Source organism: Eschrichtius robustus, chromosome 15, assembly GCF_028021215.1.
Source record: "Eschrichtius robustus isolate mEscRob2 chromosome 15, mEscRob2.pri, whole genome shotgun sequence".
NCBI classification, from domain to species: Eukaryota; Metazoa; Chordata; class Mammalia; order Artiodactyla; family Eschrichtiidae; genus Eschrichtius; species Eschrichtius robustus.
In genome coordinates this window covers 86,418,236-86,443,122 of record NC_090838.1, presented here as the reverse complement: position 1 = coordinate 86,443,122, position 24,887 = coordinate 86,418,236, and the positions used below count along the sequence as shown (strand labels likewise).

At 44.2% G+C, this 24,887-nt stretch overlaps 1 protein-coding gene across 7 annotated transcripts in view; it reads left to right on the top strand.

Annotated features, from left to right (window-relative positions):
• KANSL3 (KAT8 regulatory NSL complex subunit 3) overlaps positions 1–14,074 on the top strand; it is a 43,700-nt gene extending 29,626 nt beyond the window's left edge. For 4 of the 7 annotated variants that reach the window (XM_068564134.1, XM_068564131.1, XM_068564132.1 and 1 more), the window contains 8 exons: positions 170–326; positions 3,297–3,488; positions 3,953–4,037; positions 4,332–4,462; positions 5,349–5,458; positions 5,861–6,083; positions 6,432–6,565; positions 11,531–14,074. In XM_068564134.1, coding sequence (XP_068420235.1) covers positions 170–326; positions 3,297–3,488; positions 3,953–4,037; positions 4,332–4,462; positions 5,349–5,458; positions 5,861–6,083; positions 6,432–6,565; positions 11,531–11,551 — 1,053 coding nt within the window. In that variant the 3' untranslated portion in view covers positions 11,552–14,074. Of the gene's footprint in view, positions 1–169; positions 327–1,784; positions 1,863–3,296; positions 3,489–3,952; positions 4,038–4,331; positions 4,463–5,348; positions 5,459–5,860; positions 6,084–6,431; positions 6,566–11,530 lie in introns of those variants that run through there. The other 3 variants (XM_068564137.1, XM_068564133.1, XM_068564136.1) reach the window with 3 other exon arrangements.
• Positions 14,075–24,887: the final 10,813 nt, after the last annotated feature.

The following is a 24,887-nucleotide window of genomic DNA, read 5'->3' as shown; positions in this document are numbered from 1 at the left end:
TTTTGCTGGCGAATGGGGACTGAAGAGTTGGTTCCTTCGCTTCCTGGGGATGCCTGTTGGCCTTAGGTGGGCCTGTGAGTTCCTACGAGGGGAATTCCAGGGGGACTTGATGATTGACAGTCAATCTGGACGACGTTGGCTTGGCCCTTGTCCTTCTTATTCTACTCAGGATCTCTCCAGTGTGTCCAGCAGCCCCACCTCCAGTCCCAAGACCAAAGTGACCACAGTGGCCTCTGCCCAGAAGTCCAGTCAGATCGGAAGCACTCAGCTGCTGAAGAGACATGTGCAGCGGACAGAGGCTGTGCTCACCCACAAACAAGCTCAAGGTATAGCTGCCTGGCCCGGTGGCCTCTCTTGGGTTCTGTCTTCTGCAGTTGACGCCGTGTGGCAGTTGGGAAGTATTGGCATCTGCAGCTTTTTCCCGACATTTCTGTCCCGGCAAAATTAGGTTGAAATAAATACCGAGGGCTGTTTTCAAGGGTAAAATATCACAAAAGGTGATATTAGTGTGACTGTATAGTTCCACTAATTATAGCTTTGGCTTGGTGTTTGGGGAAGTTAGGCTTTATGAGCTGACTACATGTATATTGGCCTCAAATTTTTTACCAACTCCGGGCCCTGCCCAGCCTCTCCTGCAGTCAGGGAGCTCTTCGGGTCCCGCAGACAAGGGGATTGGCCGTGCTCATCAGATTCTAGGGCAACTGCACCTGTGTCGTGCCCGCCCTTTGTTTTGCCCTTGAAGAGTTAAGATTCCCACACTGGGACTTCCAGTGAAGTTTTTCAGGAGTCTCTGCAGATAGGTTTTCGATTAGGCTGGGAAACATTTGTTTGGTTGAAATTAGAGTTTGGAGAACAGTCAGCACAATGTAGGAAGCTGTGGAAAAGGCGTGTTCGGTGGGTGGGGAGGGGAGCAGCAGCGGCTCTACCCCTGGCCCGCTTGGATCCAGTTGGGCAGCCCTGGCGTGAGGTCTCTTGGGCATTGGTGTTTGGTGATGTATCCAGGAGTGTATCGTCTGAGGGTCTCAGGTGCCTGGGAAGAGGCAGCAGCCAGAGCTGGCTGTCAGGTAGAGAGACGCACAGGAGACAGGAGGCTCGTCTGCTCTCTTCCCCCGTGTTTCTTTTAGTGGAGCCAAAGGATCAGGACTTAGCCCCAGGCCTCTTACGAGGTTGCCCGTGTGGTGGTGCTAACAAGGAGCAGAAGTGTGAGTGGCTCGGTGAAGGCGAAAAAGAGGCCGGGCCCCTAGGGTCCACGTGTGACCTGCATCTTCTTCAGTGGTGGCCAGAGCCAAGTTCCAAGTGGACGTTGTCTTCTTGGGCTTTTGATGAAGAGAGAGCCAACAGTTTGCCAATAATTAGTGGAGACTGTACGGAGTTCTAGAAGGCTGACTGGTGAGCCGGGTTCGAAATGGGACCCAGAGCATCACGGAGGAGAGCCGCAGCACAGCAGCCTGGTTTCGGCAGAGCTCGTAGGTGGGGCAGTGAGAACAGCTAATGGTTATGGGCCCTCACTGCGTGCCTCGCCCTCTTCTTGGCACTTGGCTTGCTGTTGCTCGTGGAGTGTGGGCAGTGGCCCCATGAGGCAGGTACATTTATTACCTTCAGTTCATGGATGATTCCATGGTGCTGCTAAATGGCAGAGTCAGGTTTCAAACCCATGCAGTAATTCCAGAAAAAGCCCCTGTTGACCATTTTCCAGAACATTTTCATACCTTTTTCTTACTCCTTCTCTCTTTCTCCTTTCTCTGGCTGGCTGTGATTCTGTAATTCTTTCTGATTCATTCCAGCGCAGTTTGCTGCTTTTCTGACACAAAACATGCTGGTGAGGAAAGCTCTTCCTCCCGGCACCTCCTCCTGTCTCTTTGGTGAGTATTGCTCTTTCCTCACCTTTTCACTCTCTGCTCTCTGCCTCTCTCCCTTTCTCCCTTTTATTTCTTTCCCATCCCTGCCTCTCATTTGTCTCTGTTTGGTTTCCCCCTGTTCTTTTCTCTCTGCATTTTTCTATCTTCTGTTTTTTATTCTTTGCTGATCCTTTTGCTTATTACTCCATAGTCTTTGCTTTTTCCCCATTCTTTCTGTTTGCCTCTCACGGTGTTTTTCTCCTTTTGTCTCTTATTGTGGCTCTTGGCTCTGCTTCTCCTGTGTGTGCCTATAGGCCAGTGCCTGTGAGCCTGAATTTCCCTGTGTTTTTCTCCCTGCCTCTGGTTTCCTGCTTCCATCCTGGCCTCTGCAAGCACTTACCAAGCATAAACCTGTAACTCGTTTCCCTTTTTCCCTCCTTCCTATTCTGATTTTAGTCGATGCAGTCCTTCCTTTCAGCTGGTTGTGACCTGACTGTGGTCTGGAGTAGCTCCCTGTGGCCCCATGGCATCCCCGCCACCTCCCATTTCTCGTGTGACTCCTGCCTTTCCGCCCCTGGTTGCCTGCGCTAAGAAGAAGGACTTGGGTGGGCTTCTAGGTTTAAAGAGAGGGGATCCATGAGGAAACCCGAAGGATAACTTAAGAGTCTGGGAGGCTTGGCCACGTGCAGGATGAGTCTGTGTGATGCAGTGGAGGGGGAAGCCCATGTGTGAACAGGTGGCCTTTCTCTGTACTAGTACAAATGACCTGGGGACTAGCTTGTGACGTGGGCCACTGTTGCCCTGTTACCTCTGGGCAGGAACTGTAAAGTTGTCTCGGCTAAGATAACCTGCCTAGGAGTTACTGAAAGCCAGCCTGAAGTCCTGGTGATGATCCTTCCCATTGTCCCCATTCGGCAAGCAAACCCTCAACCTTGGGCTCTGAGGGCGGGGGTGGGGGGGGGGCACTCAGAGCTTGGAGGAAGTCTCCCTTGTAGGGAGGACTGGATAGCCTGCTCCTCTATTGCTTCTCCAGAAACGGTTTGCTGCCCTCCAGCTGTGTGATGTGGGGAGGGCATGACAGTTGCCACATTCTTTGAGTCTGGGAAGCCCTGCTGAGGTCCACTGTGGTGAGTCCTCTATTGTTTGATTGGCCTTTGCCAGGCAGGGTCAGGATGTCTTCTCCTTTCTTTTTGTTTCCACCAACTCAGAGCCCCTTCCTTCCAACTCCAGGGCAGGGTAAGGGAAGGGGATGGAGCCATCTTCTGAGAGGGCCAAGGTGGAGTTGCACCGTAGGTGGGCCCGAGTGAGGCAGGACTGAAGCATTGACATTCTCCTTGCACGTGTTGGGATGGTTCTTCCTGGTGTTCCCACACAGCCATGCCAGTGCTGGTACTGGCTGTCAGTATCTGTCGGGCTTTTTTGGATTGTGGAGAACTTCACCGCAGCTCCATTTCTTAGTTCCTGTTTCATCAGAACAAACGGAGGAAGCCGAGAAAGAGGATCTCCGGGTCCAGCTGAAGCGGCACCATCCCTCCAGTCCTCTTCCTGGCAGTAAGACCTCCAAGCGACCGAAGATCAAGGTGTCCCTTATCTCCCAAGGGGACACAGCTGGAGGGCCTTGTACTCCTTCCCAAGGAGGAGCTCCAGAAGGTGAGTTTCTCTTGGCCTCCTTAAATAAACACCGACAGAACCGTCCCAGGCGCACAGTATTGCCCCCTTGGTGGCTACTTGCTGGGCGGCTCAGCCTCGCCTTCAGCACAACAGGCACCCGGAGACGACAGCAAAGGTTGCACGTAGGGGGAAAGAGGGCAGCAACCTCACCTGAAGTAGGATCAGGGAGGCCGAACGAGGATCCGAGGAAGCTGTGGGGTCATTCAAAGCGTCATACGTTTTGTTCTTCTTTGGTTTCAATTAAAGATAATAAAATATTCCAGAAGGTTTAGAAAGTAGAAGGAAAAAATAACCCCAACTCTTCCTATTCTAATGTAGTTATCCTTCATTTTTCATCTTCCAGTCTTTTCCATAATATCTTGGATTTAGCCTGGCCTCTGGAACCCTGAAAGGTCAGGACCAAACAGGACTGACCAGTGGCCTTGGGGTTTTCTGTTTTGCAGCCGCAGGAGGGAAGCCCATCACCATGACACTGGGGCAAGCTTCCGCAGGGGCCAAGGAGCTCACAGGGCTTCTCACCACAACCAAGTGAGTCTGTCTCCCGGTCTATCTGTTCCCTTCTTTCTCTTCACGTTTTCGCTGGTCCATTGAGTGCTTACTTAAAATTTACAAAGAGTCCTGTAGCCCTTGCTTCAAGGCCTGAAGTCTCTCCTTGAGGCCTGACTTTTTTAGAAAGACTAGAGGCTAGATTCAGAAAGTGGGATGAAGAAACCGAAGTTCTAGCCTTGTGTCCATCGCTGAAAGCCTTGCTGGGCCCCATTCTGGACCTTCCCTGTGTTGGCAGGGACCTTTAGATAATGGAGCTCTTACCTTTGTCTCCAGGTCAAGTGCTGCTGAAGGGGGAGTCTCAGCCAGCCCAGCGTCCTCAGTGGTCTCCAGCAGCACTGCTCCCAGTGCCTTGCACACACTCCAGAGCCGCCTGGTGGCCACCTCTCCTGGCAGCTCCCTCCCAGGTATCCGGTAGCTCAACGTTCCCTGCCTCCCAGCGAAGTCTGTTTGGGCTGCTGCTGGAGGGTGGTCCTGGGAAAGGCTTGCGGAGCTAGATCTGGAGGAGGACGCTCTGGGCCTCAGGCTCGTTGTAGAAGCTTGGCATGGAGCTGGCATTAACTTTGAGGTAGGGGAGTTTTGGGGCCTTCATATCTGCAGTGAGTAAATGTCCCAATCTGCAGGTAATGCCTCCTGTACTGCAAGGAGAAATAGCTGGTGGGAAATGTATGTACTGGTTTCATTTTGGTGTTTTTAAACACATCTGGTTGAATAAAACTGGAAATGGTGCTGTACTGGGCATTAGCAAAATGAGACATTTTTCTGCCTATGCTTGTCTCCTCACTTTCTCCGCCCTCACCCTACACTGAAGGGCTAGTTGCCTGAGCCCAGCAGGGCCAAGGCACTGCAGATGCCCTGATCCTTCAAGAGGACCTTCCTCTTTGCTTTGAGGCCACTGGACTGTGTGTAAAGTGAAGTGTAAGTCAGGTGTTTGGGATTCTTTTGGCTTAAAAAGTCCTTCCTCTTCCCTGGGAAGGTGGGATAGATTTCTGAAAAGTGGGATTCATGTTCTCCTTGGTTTTCCTAAAACTGTCCAAAATTTAGGACAGGTGGTTTGGAGCAGGTTGGGGTGTGCAGAATGAATCCAAGGCAGTGTGTCAGGAATGGTACCTTTCCTCATGTGGGCGTCCAGCGTGCGTGTTTGGGGAGCCCTTCTGGCGTCTTTCTGAGAGCACTGGGAATGTCCGAGGGAAAGAGCGTTGGTGTTTCAGTTGATTGTTGAGGGTGGACAGGCACAGCTGCTCGTGGGGAAGTGACTGAGCCTGTGCTGATGTCTGCTGTATCCTCTCCTAGGGGCCGCATCAGCCAGCAGCCTCCTCCAAGGCCTCAGCTTCAGCTTGCAGGATATCAGCAGCAAGACCTCTGGCCTCCCAGCAAACCCCTCTCCCGGGCCAGCCCCACAGGTGCACATCTGCCTTCCACTGGGCTGGGCAGGTGTGGGAGGAGGCCTCCTCAGCTTAGTTGGTTTTGGCAGGGACGCTGGGTCAAGGACAAATAGGCTTCTGGCTTCACGGCTGGGAACTACCAAAGGTTAAGGCTCCACCACTTACTAAGTGGCCTTGGGCAAGTTTCTTGATCTCTCTGTATCTTTTGTTTTCTTGTTTGTAAAATGAGGATAATGATAGTACCTCCCTCACAGAGCTGTTTTGAGGATTAAAGAAGGTAATATATGGAAAATACCTGGCAGAGTACCTTGCATGTGGTAGGCACTGAATACATGGTAGCCGTTAACAGTATGGGCCCTCCACACTCAACCGTTGCTGTTGGCAACAGCTTCTGATCACCTGGGCTTGTGTGTCCCACAGGCCACCAGTGTGAAGTTGCCCACCCCCATGCAGAGCCTGGGTGCCATCACCACGGGCACCAGCACCATTGTCCGTACCATTCCTGTGGCCACCACTCTCTCCTCCTTGGGTGCCACTCCTGGTGGGAAGCCCACAGCCATCCACCAGCTGCTGACCAATGGGGGCCTCGCCAAGTTGGCAAGCAGCCTCCCTGGCCTGGCTCAGATCTCTAACCAAGCCTCAGGTGAGTCTCTCATGAGAACCGTGGGGACTCCCAGATACGGGATCTTCCCCCAAGACCTTCCCATCTCTCATGGTCCAGGTATGATGTTGAACCCAACCCCACAGGGTCCTGGCCTTGACCCTCAGGGATTCAGCTGTGTGGGTCCATCCCCCAGAGAAGTTGAGAGAACACAGGCTGTTCCTGTTGCCTTTCAGACTGACTGATAGGGCATAGATGACCCAGCTGGGGAGGAGGAAGCCGAGGCGGGAGGCTGATGGGGGTATGTTACATGGGGAGGAAACTCTCCAGGAAAGGGAAATGGAGGCTGTGACAAAAAAGCCTACTCCTCTGTCTGTCTGTCTCTCTCAGGCTTGAAGGTCCCCACCACCATCACTCTGACACTACGTGGCCAGCCCAGCCGAATCACCACACTGAGCCCCATGGGCTCAGGAGCAGCCCCATCAGAAGAGCCCACCTCCCAGGCGCTGCCCTCCAGCTCACAGGTGAGTCTGCCTGGGAAGACCGAGGACACAGCCTCCAATATTGGGAAGCTTGGGGCCGGCTGGCCGATTGGAGGAGCTGGACTTGTAGGCAGACCAGATGCACATCCACATTCAGAGTTTGTAGCTTTGTTGTTGTTGGGTTTTTGTTTTTGTTTTTTAATTGAAGTATAGTTGATTTACAGTGTTGTGTTAGTTTCAGGTGTACAGCACAGTGATTCAATTATATATATTCTTTTTTGGATTCTTTTGCCTCATAGGTTGTTATAAAATATTGTGTGCAGTTCCCTGTGCTATACAGTAGGTCCTTGTTGGTTGGAGTTCATAGCTTTGTGACTGAGCAAGTCATGGACTTCTTTGAGTCTCCTTTTCTGTAACGCTCCCTGGATTTTTGTGAGGATTAAATAATGTAAATATGTTCAGTGCCTATTTAATGTTTCTGTTTTCTTCCCCTCTCCATCGTTTTCTCCTTTCATTCTTGGTTTCGTCATTCAGAGGTTGGGTAGAGGCTAATTGGCTAATACTCCTTCTTTGACCAACAACTTTCCAGCATTGTGCCATTCCAGATCTTTGCGTTCATTGCTGTCTTTTCAGGGCACAGTTAGGTTTTTAGAGCTCTTACCTGGGAAGTAAGTCACCATTGATTTCTCTTAGCTGATCTAATTTCCATTATGACCTTTTCAAGTAAAATGTTTCTAATCTTAAATGGTGATCTGAGAGCCACCCAAAGATCAGAGGTTAAAGAAAAAAATAGTTTGAGTCCAGTAGTGCATGTCCTTTCCTTCAGTGTCCACTTTTCAGCTGAGGCCGCCTGCACGGGGCCCGGTGCTGTGCAGGCTGCCCTGACTGAGGGCCTGGCCCTGTCCCCTCACTCCCACCACACCAGCCCTGCCGGGGAGCTGGGCACCTGTCCCTTCCCAGCTGTTTCAGGAGCTCTTCTGCCTCTTCCTCTGTAGGGGAAGATACTGCACAGAGGTTGTTCCCTGGCAATCATGGGGATCATAGCTACCGTTCCTTGCCTTTGTGCAGAGAGGCGGAGGTGTTTCTATTTACTTTATCCCCTATTTTTTAAATTACAAAAGCAATCACTTATTTTAAATAACGCAAACATTACAGAAATAATATAATTTAGAAAATGAAAATTTCGCATGATACCACTCCCAGAGATGAAATCCCCTTGTTCGTAGCTTGATATGCATTCTTCTAGATTCTTCTTTCTATACAAAGTACTTTATTTTATTTTATTTTTTTGACAAATATTGGATCACAGAGTATGGCTGTTTCGTAACTAGCCTTTTTTTATAAAACATGTTTCCCTGTTCATTACATAGAGACCTATCTATTGCTTGTCAGTAGCTGCCTAATATTTCACTGGGTGGATGTACAAAAATGTATTTCATCAGCTCCCGTTAGAGGGTTGGGTTATATTTTGGTTTTTGATATCGTAAATAATGGTACAGCGAATACTCTTGTTCGTGATTTTTGTGTACCTCTGGGAGATTTCTACAGGTTAGAGACCAGTAAGTGGAGGGTCTGTGCATCTAACATCTGGCTAGCTGCTGACTAATTGCCCTTCAAAAGGTTTGCTCATTTACAATTCAAGCCACAGTGATGAGAGTATCTCTTTTCCTATGCCTTTGTCAGTTGTGGAAATCAGTATTTTTTATTTTATTAATTTGATAGGTGAAAAATGAAATTGTTTTAATGTGTATTTTCTTGATTACTTATGAGGTTGTGTGTCTTCTTTTATGAATTGTTTGTCATATCCTGTATCTGTTTAATTCATAGCAGCTTTATATATGCAGGTGTTAATCCTTTATTTATTATAGAAATTGCGTATATTTTATTCCAGTTAATTGCTTATATTTTTTTTCCTCTCTGTTGAAGTATTAAGTGCTTGTCTTTTAATTTTTGTTTCTGGATCTTTTATCAAACAGGCATTAAAAATTTTTATGTAGTAAAATCTTCAAATTCTTCCCTTTATGACTCCAAAGTTTTGTGTCTTAAGAAAGCTCTTCCCATTGCAAGAATATAATCTTATTGTGTTTTTTTAAATTTTTATTTTTAAAACTGTGGTAAAATTTACTTACATACAATTTACCATTTTACCCTTTTCTAGGCTAACAGTTCAGTGGCATTAAATGTATTCACATTGTTGTGCAGCCATCACCACCATGCACCTCCGGAACTTTCCCATCATCCCATACTGAAACTCTGTTTTTGTGTTTTCTTATATTGCTTTTGTTCATCTGCTTACCTTTAGTTGTTCAGTCCACTTGGAATTTACTTTTTTATGCTAAGTGAGGTAAGGATCTAACTTTATTGACGAGTCCATTCATCCTTCCTCTATTCATTTGAAATCAGCTGCTCTCACATTCTAGATTACTGTACACACAGGGCCTGTTCTGTACCCTTGACCTGTCTGTTTCTACACAAGCTTATTATTGTTTGATAATGCAGGTTCTCAAGTTAAGGAAGTATATCAATTATGTTTCTAGTTTGCTAAGATAATCTTTATTCTCTTCCTTTCTCTTGATAATGGGTTTTAAATTTTGTTCATTGCCCTTTTGGAATCAAATGAGCTGAATGAGTATAACCATTTCCTTTTAATCAGCTAAAATGATGCATTACTTTCAAAGATTTCCTAATATCGAACTGTCTAAATTCCAGATTCAGTACTTGTTCAGTATGTCCTATTCTGTTTGTTTTGCACATACCTAAATTTATTGTGCATGTATAGGAAACAAAACTCCATCAAAGGAGAACAAAACAAAAAAAGAAAGAAGCTAAGTGCTTCAGAGGAAAAAAGCATGTCTAGTCTTGATTTGCTTTTATTTTACTTAGGATTTTGACCTCTATGTTTATCAGTAAGATTAGCCTATAGTCGTCTTCCTCTCCACCCTTGCTTTTTTGTGTGTATCCTTTCCTTGTCCAGTTGTAGAAAAGAGATAATTCTATCCTTATAGAATGAGATGGGAAACATTTTTTTTCTCATATTCCAAAACATTTATATAGCACAGAAATTATCAGTTTCTTGATGGTTTGATGGAAATGACCTATAAAGCTATTTGGGCCTATTTTCAGGCAGTCTTATCCTTTGCTGGTGCCACATTTGAGGCACAGCTAGAACACAGATCCCCACCATGAGTTTCTTCCTCCTCTCTTAGGTGGTCCTCTTCAGCTTGCTCTGGCCTGGGGGAGCTAGTTAGAGTTGAGAAGAGCAGAGGTCATTGAGAATCCTTTTCCATGGCTAAATTGAAGTACAGAATAAAGATCAAAATCTGACTTCTACCTGATGGTATTAACTTGAGAGCTCGGTTTTTATCTCAGTAAAATGGGTGTATAAAATTAGTAGGAGGGTTCTAGTGGTGGTTGTTTTCTTTTAGACAAAGGAGGTGTTATTAGATTAAGACTTGCTGACTCAAAAGCATCTAACAGTTACCTCAGTGTTCAGACTACCAGACAATGTGATATCAGGGAAAAGCATAGGCCCTCTGTCTTCAGCTAGCTGTGTGATCCTGGGCAAATCACCTGACTTCTCTGGGCATTTTCTCATCTAGTCTAGTGAGGAGGTTGGCATAAGTCAGTGATTGTTGTGGTGGTGGGATAGTAGGGGCTGTCTCAGAATGTCCTCAGGTGCTGGGAATATACATTTTTAAAGGTTGAGAAACAAACCACCCATTTTTGATGTTTATAAGACACCTGGAAATTTGAGCACTGACTGGATAATTGTTGATATTAAGGAATTGTTAACCTTTTTAATGTGTGATAATGGTTGTAAGTTTGAAAAATAACCTTTTTTAAATTTTTGGGTTATATACTGTAATATTTATGGAGAGAATGAATTTAAAATGAAAAAAAGTTGTAAACACTGGCTAGACTTCTCTAAGGTCTTTGCAAGCACTTAATTATGTGTTTTGTTTCTGGCGGTGATGAATATTTACCGTGTGTTTCCTTTATGGAACTGGACCATTATGTACACCCTACAGCTGAGAAGCTGCAGGAGGAAGGGGAGAGACAGAGACTGTGTTGTGCCCTGCAGCGGGGTCCTGGGAATGGACTCCTTGACTGTGATCACAAGGTTTTTCTCCTCTCTGGCCACACAGTGCCCTTGTCAGGCTGGCAAGCAGCCTCTAGCTGCTCCTGCAGCAGCCCCGGGCGCGTGGGCTCACTCTGGAGACCTCCTGGTCAGGATGGAGTGCTCATCTGTGCACAGCCCACCTTTGGGCAGCGTGAACAGATGGGAGGCGGATTCTTTCCAGTTTTGATTGTCAAACCCTTCTTCATTCCTGCTCTCCTGTGTCTTCCTTCTTCCCCCCTTTATTGTATCCTCAGAGACCTCTTAGGAGTTTTCCAAAGGTGAAATCTAGAGAGGTGGGGAAAACCTTTGTGAAGAAAGGCCAACTCTCTCTACCTTGCTTCCTTCTTCCTAAGCTGCAGGGCTCAACAATTCATGGCATCTTCCACAGCACTTAAAAAATCGACAAGACCAGAAACAATGATATTGTCAGTACAGTCATGGAAAACTTCACTTCAACTCTATCACCCTTAACCATTCACCTATTTCCTTTTTCCTGCATTCTTTTCTTGTTCTTATACGTAATAATAAGAGCTGATGTTTGTGGTTGAACACAGACTGTAGGTGCTTTATGCAGATTGTCTCATTTAATCTCACAACAACCCTGGGGAGGAGGTGCTGTCTTCTCTGTCTCACAGAGGGGGGAAAGGAGGCTCAGAGAATGTAGGTCACTTGCCCTAAAAAGTAGTAGAGGTGGGTCTCTACTTCCAGAGTCCATGTTCTATTCATCACTTGGCTGCTAGAACACATATCCTTGTGCATCCAGCTTTTTCCCTATTGAGCATCATTTCTTTGGGATAAATTCTCAGGAGTGGGATATTGGGTCAGAGGGTCTGTATGTGTTAACCTGGCAAACTTCTGACCCTTGTTCCCTACCTCTCCTGCCACAGCGCCTGCCTCCAGCGCCCTGAAGATGCCATGCGATATGTCCTCCTTTACCAGGTTGGTGACGGCTGCTGCACGGTGAGGCCTGGCACGTGTGCTGTCCTGCTGAGCTGTACACTTGTCTGAAGACCTCTTTAAGACAGTCATTTTTGCCTCTCTGCCAACTGTCTTCAGGGTTGGGCCTCTGGGTCTTATGTAACCATTAGACAAGGTGATATGGCGCTGGCAAGGGGGGCCTTGTCCTTTAGCATCTGCAGATCTGGTTCCCAGAATCTCCAGGTCCTCAGCAGATCTGGCCGTGTATGGATTGGAGGCACTTCTTCCCCAGCATTAGCTGTAACTTGACCCAAGTAGCAGTGTTGGACTGCTCACTGCATTTTAATAAAGGAGCTCCTCTTCGAAGTCTGTACTGCCCCGTGCCAAGTTGGGAGGAGACGTCCATGTGGTCTGGGGCTGCAGGAGTTGGGACTGAGAGCCCTATGCTGAGGACCGGGATCATCCTGGCCCCCTGGCCAGTGGTTCAGTGCCAGAAGGGCTTGTTTTGTACATCACTGTTGCCTTCACCAAGCAGCCATGGGAGAGTGCTCCCCGTGCAGCTCCCTCCTTAGGAGCCACATTGGATACTGAGTACCTGCTGAGACCTGGGAGCTCCTCATTTCAAACCTACGATAGGGCACAGAGAACTGGGCTGTCATCTTTCAGTCCCTTTGGCCACCTATACATGTTGGGACCAGCAGTCGCCAGGAGGTGAAAGCTGGCTTCTTTCTTTTTTCCATCATGCTTTGGGCAGTTCTTGTATCCAGAAAGCCTGCAGGTCCAGAAAGGCTGAAGAAGAGGAAGGGAACAGCAGATGAAGTGGCTTGAAGGACATGTCAGTGGTGAAAACGATTTGGGCTTGAGGCTTTGCATCTGGTACCTAAGGAGCTGTTGATTCAACTGGAGATGAGGAGAATTTGCCAAGCCAGAGGAGAGAAACCCCAGCCCCTGAAATTTCTGTCTCCAGTGCTTGGAAGTGGAACAGGGATAACTGCTAAGTTAACATCTTGGCCGTCCCGAGAAGCTCAGGCATCAGGATGACGAAGGCCATGCTTCAGTGTTTCTGTTTCAGCTCTGTGCAACTTTTTGTCTTCCTGCTTAGAAGTGGGAAAATTACTGGTATTGACTCTGCTGTGCAGGGCTCTTGGTACCAGCCTGAGCCCTGGAGGTGGAGGTCCCTGGAGAGGTGATCACTGAAGATGGAGCTCTGAGCCCCTCCTTACCTCCTCACAATATTTGTGTGCAAAAGTATTTTAGATTTGGCTGACAAGCTATCCTCCAGAGCAGGCTCCTTTCCCTTCCCTACTCTAGAATGTTTCCAGCCAAGGCGATAAATAAGGCAACCCAGATATAACTCTTCAGTATCTGTACTGAAGGCAGGGAGGGCCCACAACGTGCCACGGCTGGACTTGAGGTCCAGGGTCCTGACCCGTAGTGCATCGTATATCCAAACCAGGCCACCTGCATTCAATCCAGGAGCCTCATCTCTAGTATGAGTGGCAGCCAGGAGGGAGTACACAGCGTGCAGGAGTCTCAGACAAGGCAGTTTGGGGTGGTACAGGCAGGGCCAGGGGGGTGTATATGATAGGAGTGGAGTGGGCAGATTATACACCATACCCTTCCTCCCCGACCTCCTGCAGAGCTGGTCTCAGCAGTGATTCACACAGAATTAGGCTGCGTCCCTGTACTAGCTGGCAGGTAACTGCTTTCTGAAATTCAGGAGGCATTTAGTAAGTTTGAGGAAGATACGAAATCTGAAAGAGACATCCAGTGTCAGGGGTTTAATAACTTTACAGGTAGGATAGTGACACACCAATAGGAATTGAGGACAGTGAAACTGTGAGACTATACGAAGTTTTAGGAATCATTCAGGACAGAGGTTCCTGAACAACCCATTCATGACTTAGAGTGCTGTCTAGACAGCACTGGAGGGGCTGCTCCTGAAAGATGCTGGCCCTGTGTGTGCTGGGGCCAAAGGAGAAACTAACGCATCATCCTGCGTTTGCGTAAATCCTAGTATGCTTCCCATGGATGATTTCCTGAGGCTTGGGTTGTACACCTTAAAGAACACCAAAACGAGAAGGGAGGTTGTAAGAACATTGATTCTTCTGCACCGTGGATGGACAGGCTAAAGGAGGAAGTGGTTGAAGTCTGTACAGTCATGTTCCCCAGTTCCATACTTCTCCAACCACACTTCTTGAAGTGTAAAAGGAAGCTTTCCTCTGCCTACCATGTAGCAAACCTGGAGTCCATAACCTCAGAAGGTGATACTACTGGCCGAAAGTGTAGAAGGATGAAGAGGGCTTTAGTTGATTTCTTGGATGACAGATGCATGTCGATGCCCTATGGAAGATGTCCTTGTTTTGAGAAGAGGTCACTGATGGAGGAAGACCTGTCTGTCCTTGGCTCTACCACTAGAACAATCTTGGGCTGGATGGGTTATAGAGTTGAGCTGCTGTGACGGTTCTGTTCTTCCATTAGCCAAAACAATAAAAAACAAAAATAAAAACAAATTTGGATTGCCTCAGTGTATTTTTAGTTGACTTCTTATGTTTATTCTGGTAACCACCCAATTGAGTGGCACAGAAAATAAAAGCTAAGATATTGTGGTAATTCCAGTGATCGATCATCTTACTGTTGCCTGGAGCCATGAGGTGGGTACTGTAATTCCCTTTAAGGTAATTCACTTGTAAGGTGAGGAAACTGAGGCACAGAGAAGTCACACAGCAGGAAGTGGCAGAAGCAGGACTGAACCCAGGCAATCTGATACCAGTGTCTGTTTGTCTATTCTGCACTGTGCTGGGGTTCTGAGATGGGAGACCAGAAGTGGAAATGAGCACAGGAGGTGAGGAGATGGTGGCTTGCCCTTCATGTGACTCCTTTCAGTTTACCTCCCACCAAGCCTAGAGTGATTATTGCTGCCCTGGTGGGCTCTTGGCTATGCCTGAGTCAGTAGGTGGGGTCCCTCACCTTTGGTCTTGAGAGATTGAAATCCCTATACCTCTACGCCCTCCAATAAATAATGACTTAGAGATGAATGAATGAATGAATGAATGAATTCCAACCTCCACATTATTTGTAAACTTGTATCCAAAAAGACCTTCCTTCTTATCCTTAAATTCCAGGTCTCTGCATTAAGCATTGGAACCCTCTATGGGTGGAAACTGTAGTTCTGATATACTGGTTGGAGGGTCTAGTGTGCATGAGCTCTTCTTGTTTCCATCCTTAATAGAGACCTGATCTTTCCCTCACTTTCAACTCTGGTCTCACTGATTTGGGTGGGTCAGAGGAAGTGAGAGATGAGGATCAGATTGTTTAAATGATAGGTGTCTTAAACTTTAGCAGTATAGGGACAGGGCCGTAGCAAATTACGATGCAGAAGAAATTTTGTTACCTTTTTAATCTTCCCTCTCTACAGTATATGTTTTAGTCAGGGTTGATGGTTGCAAGAAGCAGAAACTATTTACCACCCATATTAGTTCTAAAAGGGAATAGTCTCTCAATTGACATTTTCTCTGACAGGCAGCCTGACAGTTTCTGCTTCTTGCCGCATGACGTCAACTGACTTGGAATGGCCAGGGACCAGTTTTGATCCTGTTTTCACAGGATTTTTTTCATCCCTTTGCGAATGGCCAGTTTTCTGTCTTTCAATTCAAATTCTGAACACAGTGAACCTGATTGGCTCAGTCCCACTTACGGGTTGGTACTTCTTATCCTCTCTTACCCCAGTCTAATAATAGCATCCAGAGGATGAAGTCATATGGTTCATATTATTGCCTTTCTAAGAGAGAAGGGATTTCAAACAAACTTGGGCTATTTAGATGTGTGTGTGTGTGTGTGTGTAACTTAACAGTGATAGTGTGTGTGTGTGTTTAACTTACAGTGATAGCATAGGGAGGTCCCATGTTCACTTCATCCAGTTTCCCCCAGTACTTAAAGCTCACATAAGTATAGTACAATATCAAAACCAAAAATTAACATTGGTACAATATGTGTGTCTAGTTCTATGTCATTTTATCCCAGTAACCATAATCAAGATATAGAACAAATTCCATCCCCACAAAGATCTCCCCCATGCTACTCCTTTATAGTCATATCCATCCCCTTCCCCTCACCATTCCTAACCTGTAGCAACCACTAATCTTCTCTCATCTCACAGAATTGTATAAATAGAATCCTACAGTACATGACCTTTTGAGATTGGCTTTTTTTCTACTCAGCATAATTCCCTTGGTGTCCATCCAAGATGATGTGTGTTTCAGTAGTTCATTTCTTTTTACTGCTGAATATGAATGTTCCATGGAATGGATGTACCATAGTTTCTGTAACCATTCACCTATTGAGGGGCATCTTGATTGTTTCCAATTTGGGCCTGTTGCAAATAAAGCTGCTATGAGCATTTATAAGCAGGTTTTTGTATGAACATTAGTTTTCATTTCTCTAGAACAAATGCCCAGGAGTGTTGATTACTGGGTCATGTAGTAAGTTTTTATTTTTTAAAGAAACCGTCAAACTGTTTTCCTAAGTAGCTGTACCATTTTATATTCCCACCAGTGATGTAGGAGAGATCCAGTTTCCAGCATTTGATACTATCTCTGTTTTTTTGTTTTAGCCATTCTCATAGGTGTGTTGTGATACTTTATTATGGTCTTTAAAAATTTGTTGAGGTTTGTAATACGGTCCACGATCTGATGGTCTATCTTGGTATTTTCTGTAGGCTTAAAAGGTATTCTGTTGGGTGGAGTTGTTTGTAAATGTTGATAAAATTCTGTCAGTTGTTGGTTTTATTGAGTTCTTAACACCCTTGCTGATTTTCTGTCAAGTTGTTCTATTGGTTGTTGAGAGAGTGGTGAAATTTCCAGCTATAATTGTGGAATTGTCTGTGTCTGTTTCCAGTTTTTGTTTCATGTATTTTGCAGTTCTGTTATCTGGTGCATACCATTTAGGATTTCTGTGTCTTTTTGGTGGATTGACCCTTTTATCATTATGTAATGTCTCTCTGTACCTGGTAGTTTTTTTTTGCCCTGAAGTTTATCTGACATTCACATGTCACATCTGATGTCAATCTCTTGTTTTTTAATTGGTGTTTTTTTAAGACTTTTTACTTAATGTAATTGTAGATATGTTAGGACTTAAGTCAGCCATTTTTAGTTTTTGTTTTCTGTTCTCTGTGTTTTGTTTTTGTGTTTCTTTTTCCTGCCTTCAGGTGATTTACTTGAACTTTTTTTTTTAGAATATTGTTTTGATTTATCTCTAGTGTTTTTGAATGTATCTCCTTGAATAGCTTTTTCAGTGGTTTCTCTAAATGTTGCATTACATATACACATAAGTTATTACAATCTACTTGTATCCACATTTTACCAGTTTAAGTGAAGTGTAGAAGCCTATCCTCCCTTTTTGTCCCTTTACCTTCTCCCACTTCTAATACAATTGTATATATGTTGAGAACCATGTTAGACAATGTTCTAAAGTTTTGCTTCAAACATAATTTGGAAGACTCAAAAGAAGGAAAATCTATTGTATTTACGTATTTTTATTCTTTCCATTTCTCTTTCTTCCTTCCTGATGTTCCAAGGCTCCAAATTTTACCATTTCCTTTCTGTTTAGAGAACTTCCTTTAGCCGTCCTTTTCAAGAAGTTCAGCTGGCAACAAAAGTTTTTAATTTTCCTTCATCTGGCAGTGTCTTATTACTGAAGGATATTTTCTCTGGAAATAAAATTCTGAGTTGGCCATTCTTGTCTTTCAGCCCTTCAGAAATATTAAGCCAGTTCCTTGCTTTCTGATGAGAAATCTGCTATCATTCAAATTGTCTTTTCATCCTATAGGTAAGGTGTTGTTTCCCTCTTTGTGCTTTCAACATTTTTTTTTTTCTTTAATTCTCAGACTTGACTATGATATGTCTTGGCATGAATTCCTTAGGGCTTATCTTGTTAGGGTTCACTCAGCTTCTTGAATCTGTAGGCTTACGCCTTTTTGCCAAATTTGGGGAATTTTTAGTCATTTTTCAACCCCACTCTCTTTTTCCACTTCTCTAGACGCCAGTGACATGAATGTTAGATCTTTAACATTCCCACGGGGCCATGAGACGCTTCCTTTTTTTGCCCCTGCTCTATTTTCCCTCTCTTCAGATTGTGTAATTTCTGTTGTCTGTCTTTAAGCTCACTAATTCTTTCCCCTGTCCCCTCTATTCTGCTATCGAGCCCATCAAGTTTTTCACTTAGGTGATTATATTTTTCAGTTCTAAAATTTCTATTTTATTCTTTATATCTTCTATTTCTTTGCTAAGAATTTTTTTTTCCTTTTGTCTCAGGTGTGTTTGCAATTGCTCACTGAAGCATTTTTATGATCACTACATTAAAATTCTTGTTCTACAGTTCTAATATCGATGGCATCACAGTGTTTACCATCTGTTGATTCTTTTCTCATTTAAGCTGAGATTTTGCTTGTTCTTGGTATGTTTGTTAAGTGATTTTTATTGAAATCTGATGTCTTGTGTATTATCTGTGAAACTCTAGATCTTATTTAAATCATCTGTTTTAGCAGGCCTTGTTTGAGACTGCTCTGGTAGGATAAAGAGGGAGCTGCTTTGATACTGCTAGGTGAGATGGAAGTCTGGAATCCCCACTCAGCTTTCATTGACACTGGGGTTGGGGTGGGAGGCGAGCTTCTCTTTACTGCTGTGTGGAGGTGAGAATTTCAGCTCCCCACTTAACCTCTGCTGATGCTAATCCAGCTGGGGAGGGGGTACCTCGTTACTCTTTCTCACATGGCCTCGGTTTACACCAACAGGGGTTATGTGTCATTACTCCTGGGCAGTGGCGAATGTTCTGACTCTCCCGTAGGCCTTTGCTGATGCCACTCCAGTTGGGAAGGGAGCGTGACTTGTTACCACGAGGTGGGGTGCTTGTCCAGCCCAACCATATAATCTCCCATAACACAGTAGGTATAGAGGTTGGAGGCCTCATCCCATTCTTTGGAACAAAAGTTTTGGTTCCCCACTTGGCCTTCTTTGACACCAACCCCTAAATATCTAGACAGTTGAAGAGACAATCACCTTATAAAAAGGCAGCATGCTGGACAACATACGCCTTCTGAAGAAGATTATTGGAAGAGATGGACAAAGAAGTTAATATATGATTAATATATGTGGAGTTAAGGTTAGAAATTATCCAGATGGAACAACAATAAGAAAACATAAAAAAAGAACCAGATAGAAATCTTAGTTATGGGAAATATAATATGTAGAATTTGGAAAAAATAGATAAAATTAGAACAAGATAATAATGGGATAAAAAGTAGGAGGAATATGGCTAAAGAATGTATTAATGGCTTGGAAGGCTACAATTAGGAACATTTCCAGGAAGCATCAAGTAAAGCCATGAAATATAGAGAGTAGAAGTAGAAATAGTACAACACAATTAAGAGTCTTGGAGAGAAAAATGAAAATAAAACCAAGGAAATAATTTTTAAAAGAATGGAGAATTTTCAGGAATTAAGAGAAAATAGGCCTCAGTTTGAAAGGGTTCACATGGAGTCCCAAACGGAGCAATAAGGAAAACCCACATCTATACATATTATAGTCAAAGACAGAACATCTGAAAGGCTTCCATGGAGAAAATGCAGATGCACCACAAGGTTTGAACCAAAATCAGACTGCTGTGACACATCTCAACATGACTCTCGGATTCGAGTCACTCATTAATACTTTTTATGCATTCGAGGAAAAGAGCGTAGAATTTAAATGTTAAGGACATGATAAAAATGTTCTCAGGCATACAAGGCTTCAAAAGTATGCCACATAAAGACTCACATTGAAAGAAATATTTAAAAGTACTCAGAAACAAAGATACCAAGGTGGTGGAGTAGGAAGACACAAAGCTCACCTCCCCCAATGAACACATAAAAAATACATCTACACGTGGAGCAATTCTCACTGAAAACAAACTGGAGACTGGCAGAAAAACTCACACAACTAACTGCAAGAAAGATCCACATGGAATTGGGTAGGAAGGAAAGAGAAGCAGTTGGGTTGGGACCTGTACCCCTGGGAGGAGACACAAGAGGAGGAGGATTACATGGGCTTAGAGATCCTCCCTGGGGAGTGTGCGGTTCAGACTACACATTAGGTGCCCCTGGGGTCCAACACTGGGAGGACAAGTCCCCTTAGCTGGTTTGAAAGCCAGTGGAATTGACAGCAAGGCTGTAAGAAACCAAGCCTCCACTCGTGAAGAGGGTGCACATGCTTGCTTACTCCCAAAACAAGGTGGAGGAAGCAGATCGAAACTGCCTGGGGCTCTGGCTGGTTTCCTGCAACTGCCCAAGCACACGCCCCATTCTGAGCCGAGTGCCCATTACAGCCCTGCTTATTCTGCAGTACAGCTCTCTGCTAGGGTGAAAGCTGCCAGGGCTGAGGACGTTGTGCAGCTGCGGGGGATGGAATTGGCTCAGACCTAACACGGCATATGAACAAGGCAATGGCAGCCATTACTGGTGCTTGCAGAGGCAGCAGATCAAGAGTAGTCCAGAACTCTGACTGCTAGGACCACCCCAGCCTATGCCCTGACCCCTGCCAGGGGCCTGATCCAGCCCCTCTCGCTCCAGCATTGCTTCTCTCTGGGGTAGAGGTGCCAATGCTGCGGTGAGGGAGAGCACACACTTAGAGGGGACAGAGCCAGCTTGGACCTGACCCTCAGGGCTTCTGCTTCAGCAACTTGGGACCTGCCCCCACCACCAGTAGGGTGATGTTGGCCACTGAGCAGAGGAGAAGCCCTGGCTCTAGCCCCTTCATCTCCAGCCCCACCTCCTACCAAGGTGATTGCTGCCAACACACCCTGAGGGAAGATGTGACTCCTGCTCACGTCAGATCCAGCTCTCCCACCAAAGCAACTGGGCACATGCAAACTGTATAGGGACACACCCACATAAGGACACCCTTTCAAGACTGTGATAGGTAACTGTTTTACCTAATTTCATAGAGACAGAGAAAGTTAAGCAAAATGAGAAGACAGGAATTTCGTTTCAAATGAAAGAAGAAGAAATAAAAAAAACAAAAAACCAAAGAACAACTAATGAAATATAATCTACCAGATAAGAGTTCAAAGCATTAGTAATAAGAATGCTAACTGAATTAGGGGAAAGAATAGATGAGCGCAGTGAAAATTTTAACAAGGAACGAGAAAATTTAAAAAAGAACCAATCAGCACTGAAGAATACAATAACAAATGAAAAACGCACTAGAAGGAATGAACATCAGACTAGGTGATGCAGAATGCCTAAATGATCTGGAAGATAGAATAATGGAAATCACGCAATCAGAAGAGCAAAAACAACAAAAAAAATTTTTTAATGGCACTTTAAAAAAATATTTATTTATTTATTTGGTTGCACCGGGTCTTAGTTGCAGCTCGCTGGCTCCTTAGTTGCAGCTCACAGGCTCCTTAGTTGCAGCATGTTAGCCCCTTAGTTGCAGCAGGTGGGCTCCTTAGTTGCGGCTTGCAGCCTCCTTGGTTGCGGCTTCTGGGCTCCTTAGTTGCGGCACATGGGTTCCTTAGTTGTGGCATGCGAACTCTTAGTTGCGGCATGCATGTGGGATCTAGTTCCCTGACCAGAAATCTAACCCGAGCCCCCTGCCTTGGGAGTGTGGAGTCTTATCCACTGCACCACCAGGGAAGTCCCAAGAAAAAAAGTTTTTAACGAGAACGGTTTAAGGAGTCTCTGGGACAATATCAAGGATACCAACATTCGCATTATAGGTATCCCAGAAGGAGAAGAGAGACAAAGGGGTCAAAAATGTATTCGATGAAATTATGGCTGAAAACTTCCTGAACTTAAAGAAGGAAATAGATGTCCAGGTACAGGAAGCACAGAGGGTCCCAAACAAGATGAACCCAAGCAGACCCATACCAAGACATATCATAATTAATAATGGCAAAAGTGAAAGAATTCTAAAAGCAGCAAGGGAGAAAGAGTCATAAACAAGGGAACCTCCATAAGACTATCAACTGATCTTTTTGAAACTTCAGGTAAAAAGGGAGTGGCATGATATATTTAAAGCACTGAAAGGGAAAAACCTAATCGTAGGATATTCTGCCCAGCAAGATTAGCATTTAAAATTGAAGGAAAGATTAAAAACAAAAACAAAAAGCTTCTCAGACAAGCAAAAACAAAGAGTTCATCAATACTAAACCAACCCTAAAAGAAACGTTAAAGCGTGTTTCTATGTGGAAAAGAAAAGGCTACAAGAAGAAGTAATCTATCAGAAAGGGGAAATCCCACTAATAAAGGCAAATATATAGTAAAGGCTGTGATTCAACCACTTAAATAAGCTACTATGAAGACTAAGAAGTAAAACTACAACTACAGTAAACAATTAAGGAATAGACATGAAGATGTAAAATATAGCACCAAAAACACAAACCGTGTGAGGAAAACACAAAATGTAGATCTTCTAGCAAGTATTTGAACTTTAACTACCAGTTTCAAACAAGTAGGTATAGGTCAACATATATGAACCTCATGGTAATCACAAATCAAAAACCTACAATAGATCAAAACTAGAGAGAGGAACACAAGCATACCACTAAAGAAAATCATCAAATCGCAGGGGAAGAAAATAAAGAAGAAAAAGAACAGAAGAACTACAAAAACAACCAGAAAACAAGTAACAAAATGGCAGTAAGTTCATACCTATCAATAATCACTTTTAAGTGTCAGTGGACCAAATGCTCCAATCAAAAGGTGTAGGGTGGCTGATTGGAATAAGAAAAAAAAAAGCCATCTATATGCTGCTTACAGGAGACTCACTTCAGAGCTAAAGACACACAGAGACTGAAAGTGAGGGGGATAGCAAAATATATTTCATGCAAATGGAAATGACAAGAAAGCTGGGGTAGCAATACTGAGATCAGACAAAGTAGACTTTTTAAAAAGTTTATAGCAAAAGACAAAGAAGAACATTATATAATGATAAAAGGATCAATACAAGAAGAGGATATAACACTCATTAAAACATATGCACCTGATGACACAAACAGATGGAGAGATACACCATGTTCTTGGATTGGGAGAATCAATATGGTGAAAATGACTATACTACCCAAAGCAATCTACAGATTCAATGCAATCCCTATCAAATTACCAGTGGCATTTTTCACAGAATTAGAACAAAAATTTTTACAATTTGTGTGGAAACACAAAAGACCCCGAATAGCCAAAGCAATCTTGAGAAAGAAAAATGGAGCTGGAGGAATCAGGCTCTCTGACTTCAGACTATACTGCAAAGCTACAGTAATCAAGACAGTATGGTACTGGCACAAAAACAGAAATAGGGATCAGTGGAACAGGATAGAAAGCCCAGAGATAAACCCACACACCTATGGTCACCTAATCTATGACAAAGGAGGCAAGAATATACAATGGAGAAAAGACAGCCTCTTCAATAAGTGGTGCTGGGAAAACTGGACAGCTACACGTAAAAGAATGAAATTAGAACACTCCCTAACACCATACGCAAAAATAAACTAAAAATGAATTAAAGACCTAAATGTAAGGCTGGACACTATAAAACTCTTAGAGGAAAACCTGGGTAGAACACTATTTGACATAAATTGCAGCAAGATCTTTTTTGACCCACCTCCTAGAGTAATGAAAATAAAAACAAAAATAAACAAATGGGACCTAATTAAACTTAAAAGCTTTTGCACATCAAAGGAAACCATAAACAAGACAAAAAGACAACCCTCAGAATGGGAGACAATATTTGCAAATGAAGCAACTGACAAGAGATTGTTTTCCAAACTATACTAACAGCTTATGCAGCTCAATATCAGAAAAACAAACAACCCAATCAAAAAATGGGTGGAACAGTTTGCAAGGCAGAAATAGAGACACAGATGTAGAGAACAAACGTATGGACACCATGGGGGGAAAGTGGCGGGGGTGGTGGTGGTGGGATGAACTGGGAGATTGGGATTGACATGTATACACTAATATGTATAAAACAGATAACTAATAAGAAAAAAAAAGTGAGAGTAAAAAGTTTTGCTAAAAATAAGTCCAATGAGAATGAATTGTCCACATTCTTTTATTTAAATTGCATCTAAATATTTAATGTGGTTGGAAAAACTACTTTTCTAAATTCTTTTGTGACTTTCAATAAAAGTTTCCCTTAACTGACGTCCACCTTAAAGAAAAAAAAATGGGTGGAAGATCTAAATGTGTCTTTAGATCATTGTCTAAACACATTTCTCCAAAGAAGATGTACAGATGGCCAACAAACACATGAAAAGATGCTCAACATCACTAATTATTAGAGAAATGCAAATCAAAACTACAATGAGGTATCACCTCACACCAGTCAGAATGGCCATCATCAGAAAATCTACAAACAGTAAATGCTGGAGAGGGTGTGGAGAAAAGGAAACCCTCTTGCACTGTTGGTGGGAATGTAAATTGGTACAGCCACTGTGGAGAACGGTATGGAGATTTCTTAAAAAACTAAAACTAGAGTTGCCATATGACCCAGCAATCCCTCTCCTGGGCATATACCTGGAGAAAAGCATAATTCCAAAAAATACATGCACCCCAATGTTCATTGCAGCACTAACAATAGTCAAGACATGGAAGCAACCTAAACGTCCATCAACAGAGTAATGGATAAAGAAGATGTGGTACACATATACAATGGAATATTACTCAGCCATAAAAAGGAACGAAATGGTACCATTTGCAGAGACGTGGATGGACCTAGAGACTGTCATACAGAGTGAAGTAAGTCAGAAAGAGAAAAACAAATACTGTATAATATTGTTTACATGTGGGATCTAGAAAAACCAGTGAGTCAATGAAGAAATCAAAGACGAAATCAGACAGTACCTCAAGACAAATGAAAATAAAAACACAACTTTCCAGGACTTCCCTGGTGGAGCAGTGGTTAAGAATCCAACTGCCAATGCAGGGGACACGGATTCGAGCCCTGGTCCAGGAAGATCCCACATGCCGCGGAGCAACTAAGCCTGTGTGCCACAACTACTGAGCCTGCCCGCTAGAGCCCGCGAGCCACAACTACTGAGCTCGCCCACCGCAACTACTGAAGCCCGCGCACCTAGAGCCCGTGCTCCGCAACAAGAGAAGCCACCACAATGAGAAGCCCACGCACCACAATGAAGAGTAGCCCCCACTCGCCACAACTAGAGAAAGCCCGTGCACAGCAACAAAGACCCAACACAGCCAAAAATAAATAAATAAATAAATAAAATTTAAAAAAAACAAAAACAAAACACAACTTTCCAAAATCTATGGGACACAGCAAAAGCAGTTCAAAGAGG